At 40.2% G+C, this 11446-nt stretch overlaps 2 protein-coding genes across 3 annotated transcripts in view; both read right to left on the reverse strand.

The window, feature by feature from the left end:
* Positions 1 to 6179: 6179 nt before the first annotated feature.
* Positions 6180 to 9359, reverse strand: LOC126632771 (uncharacterized). 2 transcript variants are annotated; one of them, XM_050303249.1, is made up of 3 exons: positions 8876 to 9359; positions 8738 to 8782; positions 6180 to 6396 (listed from the first exon to the last, which is right to left on the reverse strand). In XM_050303249.1, the coding sequence occupies exons 1-2, from the start codon at positions 9217 to 9219 to the stop codon at positions 8755 to 8757; spliced, it is 372 nt and encodes a 123-aa protein (XP_050159206.1). In that variant the 5' UTR covers positions 9220 to 9359; the 3' UTR covers positions 6180 to 6396; positions 8738 to 8754. The 2 variants fall into 2 exon arrangements, with proteins under 2 accessions (XP_050159206.1, XP_050159207.1); XM_050303250.1 differs by lacking the exon at positions 8738 to 8782.
* An 89-nt stretch (positions 9360 to 9448) lies between these two features.
* The window catches only part of LOC126632769 (uncharacterized), a 35599-nt gene continuing 33601 nt past the window's right edge, over positions 9449 to 11446 (reverse strand). Inside the window, exon 2 of the mRNA XM_050303244.1 lies at positions 9449 to 9466. The gene's annotated coding sequence lies outside the window, so the exon portion shown is untranslated. The remainder of the gene's footprint in view (positions 9467 to 11446) is intronic.

An 11446-nucleotide genomic window follows, 5' to 3' on the forward strand; every position in this document is an offset into this window, starting at 1 on the left:
CATCACTTTGGGGGTGGTACCCGGAGCTCATGCACAATTTCGACCCTTGCAGTTTAAAAAACTCCTTCCAAAAGGCACTGAGGAAGATAGTATCACAGTCACTTACAATGATCCGAGGCATGCCATGTAGCTTAAAGATATTTTCTACAAACTCTTGGGCTACCATGCTAGCAGTGTAAGGATGTCCCAAAGCTATAAAGTGTGCATACTTTGATAACCTATCCACTACTACCAAGATCACAGATTTCCCCTTGCAAGAGGGTAGGCCACAGATGAAATCCATGCTTATGTCTGTCCATGTTTGCTGAGGTATTGGAAGGGGCTGTAATAATCCAGGTGGTGAGATAGTTTCATACTTGTTTTGTTGACAAGTTCTGCACTCGGCTACCCAAGCTTTGAGATCCTTCTTCATTCCTACCCAATAAAAACCCATTTTTATCCTTTGATAAGTCTTCAGCACTCCCTCATGGCCTGCCATAGGACTGGAGTGATGCTCCTCAAATAATTTCTTTCTCCACACAGAATCCACCCCAAGGACAATTCTTCCTTTGTACTTCAAGAATCCATTGTCAATATGATACTTAGAGGCAGCTACACTCTGTCCAGTACCGTGAGGTTGTACTTCAACCTTTTGCTTCTTCACTTTAACCCAAGGATCCAGTTCTAGTTCCCTCCTAAGTTCATCTAGCCACCCAAAATAGGGGTATGTGATAGTTAACACCTCTCCCTTATCCTCCAAAGGTAGCTCCGGGAGGCAATTTGATTCAGGTGCTCTAGAGAGAGCATCTACCACAATATTCTCTTTACCATGTCGATATTGCACCTCATAATCAAACCCCTAACAGCTTGGATACCCATTTTTGTTGAAATGGTGTATTTGCTCTTTGACTCAAGAAATATTTCAAGCTGTTGTGGTCAGTTATGATGATGAAATGGCGCCCTTGGAGATAATGCTGCCATTTTTTAATTGCATATACAATTGCAATAAGTTCCCTCTCATAAGTGGACAAGGCCTGATTTCTGGGACCAAGTGTTTGACTTGTAAAAGCTATAGGTCTGCCCCTTTGTTGCAAAACTGCTCCAATGCCTAAACCAGAAACATCACACTCAATAACAAATGGTTATGCAAAGTTGGGTAGGGATAGGAGTTGAGGTGAAGTCATGGCTTGTTTCAGTTGTTGGAAAGCTTCCTCGGTGGCTTGTGTCCAAAGGAACCCTTCATTACTCGTGAGTTTGTACAAAGGTTGGCAGATTTTGCCATAACCAGGCACAAACTTCCTGTAATAACCGGTTAAACCCAGGAATCCCCTCAACTCTTTCACATTCTTAGGGGTTGGCCACTCTACAATAGCTTTAATTTTGGTAGGGTCTACAGAAACCCCCTCGCTGGACACTATGTGACCCAAATACTCCACTTGTTGCTGCCCAAATGAACATTTTTGTTTCTTGAGGAACAATTGATGCTTGTGTAATAACTCCATTGTTTGTTGCAGGTGAACTAGATGTTGTTCCCATGAAGAACTGTAGATTAATATATCATCAAAGAATACCAAGATAAACTTTCTCAAATAAGGCTTGAATATGTCATTCATGAGGCTTTGAAATGTTGCAGGGGCATTAGTAAGCCTAAAAGGCATTACTAGAAACTCATAGTGTCCCTTATGAGTTCTAAACGCTGTTTTCTCAATATCCTCCTTATGCATCCTAATTTGATGGTACCCAGACCTGAGATCAAGCTTAGAGAAGTACTTTGCCCCATATAATTCATCCAGGAGATCATCAATCAATGGAATAGGATACTTATCCTTGATTGTGATGCTGTTCAATTCTCTATAATTCATGCATAATCTCCATGTTCCTTCATTTTTCTTCACCAACAACACTGGAAAGGAGAACGGGCTGTGACTAGGCCTTATAAACCCTGACTTAAGAAGCTCTTGGACTGCCTTCTCAATCTCATCTTTCTGTGCAGGTCCATAATGGTAGGGTCGAATACTAGGGGGTTTTGAACCAGGGATAAGTGGAATTTTGTGATCATGCGTCCTGTGCGGAGGTAACTGAGTAGGTATTTGAAACAATGTCTCAAATTGCTGCAACACTGCCTGTAACTCCTCCACTTGTTGAGCACCAAGAATTTCAGTACCCTTTGCATTAGACTCCAAAGAATACAATAGTACCCCCAAATTGGACTGAGAAAGCTCTTTGTCAATTTGTTGAAGTGACATTTCTTGCACTGCAAGCTGTGGTGATGTACTGTGAGACAATTTGAACTTGTGCTTGCCCACTTAGAACTCCATTGTAAGCAACTGAAAGTCCCAAAGCACAGGACTCACAGTGGACAGCCACTGCACTCCTAATACCAAGTCACACCCTCCCAATGGAAGTGCAAATAAGTCCGTGTGACAATGATAGCCTCCTACTTCCAAGGGTATGCGCCTACAACACCCTTGGCTTTTGATTTTTACCCCATCGACAATCCTAACCTCAAATGGCTTAGTTGCTTGCAAAGACCACCCCACTGTCTTAAGAAACCTAGAATCAATAAAATTGTGCGTACTACCCGAGTCTAGGAGTATTCTCACAAAATGGTTGTTAACAGTGCCTAAAACCTTCATAGTTTGGAAAGGATGTGTGTGATGCACCCCATAAAATGCACATTCACTCAGTGTCATTCCCTGTAATTCAGCCAGCACTCCCTCTTCTAACTCTTCACAGAGATCACCTTCCTCACTCACATCTAACAGAAGTAGTTGTTTTTTGCCACATTTATGGCCTGCCACCCACTTTTCAGGGCAAAACCAACATTCCCCTTTATCTTTCTTGCGCTGAACCTCTTCGGGAGTAAGCTTACGATATGGTAACATAGTGGTTTTAGTTTTACGAGGCAGTATGGGTAGGGGAGTGATTTTAGCCGAAGGAAGGGTTCTAGGATTGAGAGCTCTTAGGGCAGAAAGCTTAGAGTCAACCTGAATAGCTATCGATATGGCATCATGGACTGTAGCAGGCCGCAACAACTTAACATCATAGATTAATTCCCTTTTTAAACCACCGAGAAAACAACTCTTGAGAAGCACAGGTCCAACATCAAGAGCACGATTAGCAAGCCTACGAAATTCAGATACATAGTCTTTGAGAGTACCTGTTTGGCGCAGTTTGAAAAGTGCCTCAGTACAATCCTTAAATTCAGAGGGCCCAAACTCCTTACAAAGCTCACTGGTAAATTCCGCCCAAGTAGGAGTGGTATGAATGCAATTGCGCCATTGGAACCATTGCATCGCTTCATTCTCCAAATAGAAGAAGGCGGTAAGAACCTTCTGATGAGCGGGAGTGTTGTAACAAGCAAAATAGTGCTTGGCTTTATAAATCCAAGTGAGCAGATCATCTCTATCGAAGAAGCGTGGAAAATCCACTCGTTGAGACCATGGAAGTCGTGGGGCACCACCTCCTGGGTCAAGTTGATCACGACGAGGCGGGCGAGGGGTCTCCAGAGCAGAGTCGGCAACTATCGGTGTTGGATTTGACGAGCCAGCTCCCCCCACAAAGGACTGCTCACTCCGAAATTGCTCAAAGGAGAAGGCGAGCTTGGCCTCGAACTGAGTGGAGAGAGTAGCCGTGAGGTCCTGATTTGCAGCGGCAATGGAGGAGCGAATGAAGTTGGGAAGATCCGCCAACGTTTCCTCGACAGTAGAGAGACGAGCGTCCATGGTTGCTAATCGAGTCGTCGGCGCGTGACAGGGCATACAAGAGGGAATCGAGGACCGAGATGGATGATACCAATTGTTATACACCAAATCTCAGATCTCCAACTCAACCTGCAAGCAGCACAACAATGGCGAAAACTATGGGAAGAGATAGAGAAAGAGAAGAGATATTTTTTCTTGAATATATTCGTATCCTCATTTCTCCCACAATGAGTTACATATATTGTTTTTCCAACACTACTGCCAGCTGGCCTCACTAATCAAAAATACTTATTTGATAACTAAGCTTGTGATTAAGATAATCACAGCTATAACAGTCTGCCTTACAACTCTCGACATCTATGCCAATTGAACTACATTAGCGGTGTGAACTAGTTTTGGTGCCCCTGCCACGGGGGAGCAAACATTTCGCCCTAGTTAGTTTGTATTCAGAATATGTATAAGCCAATAGCAATGTATACCAACTGTTAAGATTGGATTTTCGTTGTTTTTCAAAAAGTAGCATCAAACGGGGAATACTAAAAGGGTGGTGCTATTCTTTTACTTCTTATACCCGTCTCAATTTTCGACCGTTGGATCAAATAAATTAAAGATTAATAAACAAAAATTGATATAAGCGTACGAGGCTAGCAGTCTTTATAGTCTTCAGGGCGTGTTTGATTGGCTTCTCTAAGTTTCACCGGACTGGCTAGGGTACTTAGACTGTATTTGGAACAAGCAAGGATTGTGTTTAATGAGACTAAGACGGACTCGCTAGGATTAAACGCTTCACTAAGGGGCTTTAGCGAGACCCCCCGAAAAGGAGAGGTTTGCTAATCCTGTCTCTTACACTTGCTTTGCTTCATCTCAAGCTCGTCCAGGACTCTAGTATGCTTTGCATCGTCCTCGTTGTTGTTTGACGATCGACGATGGACCTGCATCGTCGTCAAAAAGCAAATCCCCAAAAGACGAGATATTTGAAAGAACGCTGCCAGATGAGCATTGCTGCAAGTGCAACGACAACCAGAAGTGTCCCAAATCCCCACTTCAACGACGGCGCTGCAAGCACAAACCACCACTTCAACGAGGTCAGACCCAAAATCGAATAGATCTAGGCCAACCAAGCTCGCCCATTCGGGATTCCACGCCCACTGAACAAAAACCTGAAAAACGAAGCTCTATTCTTTGTTTTGTAGAAATTTTTTTTGGCAATTAATCGAAAAAAAGAGGGAAGGGAAAGAGTGCGTGGGATGGAGAGAACGAGGGAGATAAAAGGGAGAAAAAGATGGACTGATGGAGAGAACGAGGGAGAGGGAGAGTTTTTTTAGAATTAAAAAGGTAGAATTAATTAATATAATATTATTAGATATGAATTAAAAAAATATAATATTGTAGTTTGGTATTATCCTTCTTTTTAGTCTGACACTGCACCAAACGCTTTATTAAGTTAGTTCAGTTTAGTGTAGTCTAAGTCAGTCTAACTTAATCTATGAAGCTAGTTCAGTCCGAGATAGTCCGGTACAACAAACACATCATTATAGTTTATTGGGAATGATTAAAAATGATCTTTTCAAGAGATGAGTCAAAGATTTTTTTTAAGGCAATTTTTTATATACCTACTTTTTATTATTTTTAATAATATAATAAAATATTAAGTAAAGTGAGTGGAGTGAACCCTATTTAACCGGCAAAGATGGTCTTCACCAATTTAAAAATCCAAATGTTACACATGGTAAATTATTATTAAACAAGTGCACTTTTTGAAGAGATTTTTCTACGTATATCAGTCGGTACACTAGTCGACATAGAACTAGTGGAGGAAGCGGTATTTTTTCATTCTCTACATTAATACTAGCATATGAGCACACAGACAGTGTGTAAGAATTTTTTTTATTTTTGTTTTTGAAATAGAATGAGAGAGGAAGAGAGTGATAGAGAATGTGGGAGTGGGAAGTTTTTTTATTTTTTATGTTTTATTTTTAATTAGAAATATGTTATGATTACATGTAAGTGAGGTTTTGAAAAAAAAAGTAAAATTTGATTGTGTGAAATTACATTTTTGCCTCATATTTCTTATTTATGTTCTATTTTAATTAAAGGTTTAAACTGATAATTTCGTAGAATTTTGATTAATAATGAGTGTTTTATTAGTAGAGATTATGACGCGTGGTGTGTCGGTTCGTATTTTATAAATACAATAAAATCTCTCCACTTCTTCACCAGAACTGCCACCTGAGAGATTAAGACGACTCGGTTTTAAGTCCTGAAAATACTGTTGATATCTCCCCACAAAACCTTGAAGAAATTGGTACACAGATTCAAGGTCAGATACTGACTAGAAAAACAGTGACAGTCATGGTGCGATCGGAACCGGTGACAGTTCTAACTAGATGTCTCGGCGCACCGTGAATTGAGAATCCATGGCCTCTGTGACCGGCATAGAGGGCCAGGCATGGGCACATTGCACATAAAGCTTTGAAATATTGCTAAGAGCTAAAATCGTTTTGTAACTGCACATTATTAAAACACTGAATTTTACAAGACGGCACTGTTTTCACCATGCAATTAAGTCTTACAATACAGATCCCTTCAAACAATACAGGTTTCTTTACAAATTACAACTCAAGATTAAGCTGGTATTCCAGTGTTTTGACATTGAGTCATATTCCTGAGTTTTGACACTGGCTTGACTCAAGCACAACGAATTTAACAACTCCTGCAATCCAGAAAAGACACCCTGTAAGAAAATCACCCAACACAACTCACCAAGTTAAATGAACAAAAAAACACTTTGCAACGAAACCCATTTTACTCGGTCGTCAGAAGATTATAAGGTGGTCAGGGGAAACCCAGTCGACGAAGCAATGCAATACAAAGAATACCCTAAACTTATATGCGGTTAAAGACTTGTGTGACATTTAGAAAGCCATGGTTGTGGCTATTTTGGAGTAGCTGATAAGTCAGTAATGTGGCTGACCTGTATTGGCAAAATTCACCAGACCAATGTATAGGGTGGGTCGGAAACTGTGTTTGGGTAAGGACCTTCAAAGTATGAAGATATCGCCAAGTGATGTTATTTTAAATAGGAGTATTATACAGCTATTTGTTTGGGCAACCTGCTCACTAAACTGCAACTAATCATGGATTTGCAAGTTTAATTTCAAAGTTCACATCAAACCCTAACTGGCTTAAAAATTATAACAGTCATTGGTAAACACATACCAGAAAACAACAAAATTCAAATGTGAAATATGATTTCCAGTTCCACTGAGACTTATAATTATCTAACTTTCTCAGCAACAAAACAACTTGCTCCCTCTTAAAGAGGGACCAATATTCGTTGTTAAAAAACAAAACTAGAAGATCGCAACAGATGGAAGCACTAGGCAAGCAAAAGAAACACAATGTAGGTTGTGAAACAAAGTGATGCTGGGAAAGGTTGACCGCATCCACTAAAGAACCAGAGAGCAAAGAGACGTTGACATTCGATTTAGAACCAGAGCAAGAAGTGGCAAGGAAGAAAGGAAGATAGAACAGGGAATTTGCTTCAATGAAGGAAACAAGACTATAACTCCGCCTATGTCTTACATGGCCGGTCCCAAGCCCGGATAAAGGAGGAGGGGGAGGGCGTCAGGTAGTCGACAGCCGGCACTCCATGATCACGTCGAATCCTTATGAAAAGGAAACAAGACTATCTGACAATAAAGAGCAAAAATGCTTTTATGAATGTACATAAAGAAGATAGATACCGAATTATACAAAATTCGGGATCTGTTCTCGCCAGAAAATCATATTATCTTAGAATATAAATTACCGCTTTCAAGTACTACAAGTTTCAATATAAATGTTAATTCGAAACGAAGAGCTTTCCCTAATTGCTATACCTCAAAAAATGACAAATAATGTAAGACTCCTGCAATCCAAACCGGAACCAAATGCCATCAAATACACAAATCACCAAGATTGAAAAATGAAAATCTTCCCCAACAAATTCAACCAAGTTGAATGAACAAAACACTTTCCAACGAAACCCATTTCCTCAAAACTTAGTTCACAGAAAACTATACAGAGATCAGAGACAAGCGAGTCAACAAAGTGATACAACTCATGATCACTACACACAAAAAAGCCATAAATTTGCAAAGCAAAAGACCATACAAAGACAACATCAAAGAACAAATCTAGGAAATAACAAAATCCAAAACATTTTCAGTTCCACTCAATCTTATATTACTCCAACTTTAAAATAGATGTCTCAGCAACCAAAAATATTGTCCCCTCTTACAGATGAGACAAAAACTCAGGAGATGGTAACAGATAGAAGAACCAGAAGCGATAAGGAAGCAGAACGTAGGTTGTGAAATGACGTGTGCTAGGAAATTGAAAGGTTGGAGAGATCTGTTGAAGAAGCAGAGAGCAAAGTAGCATCCAATGAAGAACTAGAGAGAGACAGAAGAGAAAACAACGAAAGGAAGACAGAATCAGGACATACAGAACTATGCAAATATTTGGGTGTGGGAACTGTTCTCACCAGAAAAAATATATTATCTTTGAATGCAAAGTACCACTTTCAAATAACGTTCAATATAACTCAATATATAAAAGCAGAAGTTATTAATTCAAAAAGAAGAGCTTTCCCAAGTTGCTATACCTCAAAAAAGCACAAATAATGTCACTACTCCTGCAATCCATACCAGAACCAGGACAGAAACTATCGAACACAAAAACCACCAAGACTGAAAAAGGAAACAAATCACACACAGACACACAAAGACAGGACCAAAGAACAAAACCAGAAAACCTTAAACTTCCTAAGCACAGACCAGAAAAACAAAATTAAAGAACAAAACCAGAAAACAACAACAAAATCCAAATATGCTCAGTTATGCGATAAAACTCATAATCACTACACAAAAAGTCCTAATTTTGCTAAGCAAAGTGCAATCAAAACACAGAATCAAAGTAGAAAACCAAAACACGAAACCGAAACACAGAACCAAAGCACAAAATCAAAACTTGTTAAGCACAGATTATTAGAAAACGAAAGAGAGATGTACCGATACACAAATGTTGCTTAACTTCCTCCAACACAGAAGAAGAACCTAACAACCAAACACATACAATTTAGTTCATGAATCGATATTATCGCATAGATAGTTAAGTAGAAGCTCTCAGAAAGTTAAATTAATTTTTACCTCAAGCGACGGAGATTGGGGATCACTACTGGGTCATCCCTCAGTTCCTCGCCCACTAGCCGGAATATCACCTTCCCGTTCTCAGCAAAATAGTTAGCCCGAAAGATCATTCTCGCCGTTTCACCGCCGGAAAGCACGGCGGTGACATGAATGCTCCGATGAATACGAGAACTTAAGCTTCTGTTTATGAACTTGCTGCCCTTGATCTCTCTGCTCTCCCCAGGTCCGAGCCTAACAATCAGCCTGCCCCGCCTTTCATCGCCCTCCACCTCCGTTATCTCAAGAACCACACCCGGACTCGTCGCGTTCACGAGCTCCACCGATCGACTGAGAAAGCCACCCATTGAAAAGTCGATTTTCCCCACCCAAACCACCGGAAGCCCACGCCAAAAGGATCTCCATGTCGCGCGCTCATTTTATAGGGTTTCCTCCCCACGCGTTTCCATTTTTTTTTTTGGCGGGGGACGTTGGAGGCCGCAATGTTTTGGCTTCTAGATGCTGCCTGCTGCTCGAGTGTCGTGGATTCAAGAATCTAACTAGTAAAAGTCGCAGATCCCACGGAGAACAAACTTATTCCCTTTCCCAGAGAAGCTGAAACTAGTATCGTTTGTCAGAAATACCCCTCACTTTATTCATAATTACAAATGGAAAAAACAGTTATTTCTTATGTATGAGAATTAATCTGGTCGTGATGGAACCCTTTTAATCAATGTTTGCATTCATTTATTTAATCTGAAACCTAAAAATAAAATAAAAAGTATGTAAAGCGTTAAATTAATTTCACATATGCGTGAAATTAATTTCTTTTAACAACATATTGATACAATATCGATAGCAGAAAGGAATTGTTAATAGTCCTGCGATTTTGTTCATTCCATATTAGGCGAAAGCTAATGTTGTTCTATGCGTAATAGGAGTTAAGCGGTTGATTTTTCCTATAACTTCTTTTGACATCTTTGCCCTTCGAACTACATAGTGGTGTGAACTAGTTTTGGTGCCCCCGCCACAGATGGGGGCAAAAATTTCGCCTGAGTTCCTTTGTATTTAGGAATATGTATAAGCCAATAGCAATGTATACCAACTGTTGAGATTGAATTTTTCTTGTTTTTCAGAAGGTAGTATTTGATGGGAAATACTTAAAGGGTGGTGCTATTCTTTCACTTGTCACACTAGTCATTATTTTTTGCCGTTTGATCAAATGAATTGAAGGTTTGACACGCCCGATCTTGATATTCTCCAAAAGACCAGGGTATGCACATGCTGGTTGACATCCGAAGGTGATGAACCCATATTAGGATGCATGAGAACTAGAAGGAAATAACTAACATAAATAAAGCTTGTAAATTTAATTATAATGAATATGCAATTGTGGAACGTGTTCAGAGTATATAACTAATCGGAGACACTAAAAATGAATAATATAAAATTGAATGAACAAAAGGATGGGTCCTACACCGAGAGGACTTGAAGATGCCGATGCGGGAATGCCCTGACGCCGTGATTGTACTCCTTGATTCTAAGTCCTAAGGGGGCGCAAAACAAAACATGAGTGGACCAAGTTGATATATAAGTAATACTAAAACAGTTAATCTTTAACGTACTAACCCCAAAGTTTAGAAAACTCATGTATCATAATAAGTAATATGTTTTTCCGAGAACCCTAGCATGCCACAAAACCTTTCATAAGACATATATTGTATATAGGGTGCTTAGTAGTAGTAGTAGCACAAGGCATATATATACACATATATCTTCATTCGCCCAAAGGCACTACATCTCCCGCCCGAAGCCAATATAAATATCTTCCGGCCGAAGCCACCAACCTACACCCGACTTAAGCCATATATAAATATCATTTGCCCGTAGGCCTTACATCACCCGACTGAAGCCAATTAATGATTTCATTTGCCCGTAGGTAGATCGTATGAATAACCACTAAGTACACACATAAAAACATTAACATAATATTTCTAATATATATATATATACGGAGCTCAGTAGCTAAAACGTCATATCGTAAATCATGTTCAAAGTATATAGTCATAAATAATTTATACTTCAAAGAATGTAAATCCGATAAAGCATAATATATCATAAAGTGTAAATCTAATTTACTAATAAACGTTTCATAAAACGTAACCAACAAATCATGTTTTCATGTATGCATTTTAGAAGGGGTCCACTCACAGATACTTCGCTGTCAAAGAGCCATGCAAACTAAAGAAGATGGAAACGCTATAAACTATACTAAAACGGTTGAATTTGAGCAAACGGATTCAGGACGTCGAAAAACATAAGGGGGGACCTCGAGTACCCCCACCCGCCGCCGCATGCGTCGATTTGGGTCTCCGGAAAGTTGGCGGAAAAAGTCATCGGCACCTCCGTGGACGGCGACAGAGCATAGTACCTCCGGTGGAGGCACGTGTGCTCCACGTGCCGGCCAAGGCAGACGCCCACGCGCGTCCACGTGCAGGCCCACGCGCTGACTGGGTTCTGGGTTTGGGTCGGTTCAGTTGGGTTGGGCTGAGAGTTTTGGGCTGTAAGGTTGAGCCTGGCCAATTGGGTCTGGGC

The sequence above is a fragment of the Malus sylvestris genome, chromosome 8 (assembly GCF_916048215.2).
Source record: "Malus sylvestris chromosome 8, drMalSylv7.2, whole genome shotgun sequence".
In the NCBI taxonomy this organism is placed as follows: Eukaryota; Viridiplantae; Streptophyta; class Magnoliopsida; order Rosales; family Rosaceae; genus Malus; species Malus sylvestris.

What these genes read in the sequence shown, in the direction of transcription:
- LOC126632771 (XM_050303249.1), bottom strand. Translation starts at nt 9,219, where the DNA reads ATGGGTGGCTTTCTCAGTCGATCGGTGGAGCTCGTGAACGCGACGAGT. An exon ending in CCCAATCTCCGTCGCTTGAG is followed by an intron (nt 8,783 to 8,875) that starts GTAAAAATTAAT and finishes TTTGGTTGTTAG; the next exon opens with GTTCTTCTTCTGTGTTGGAG.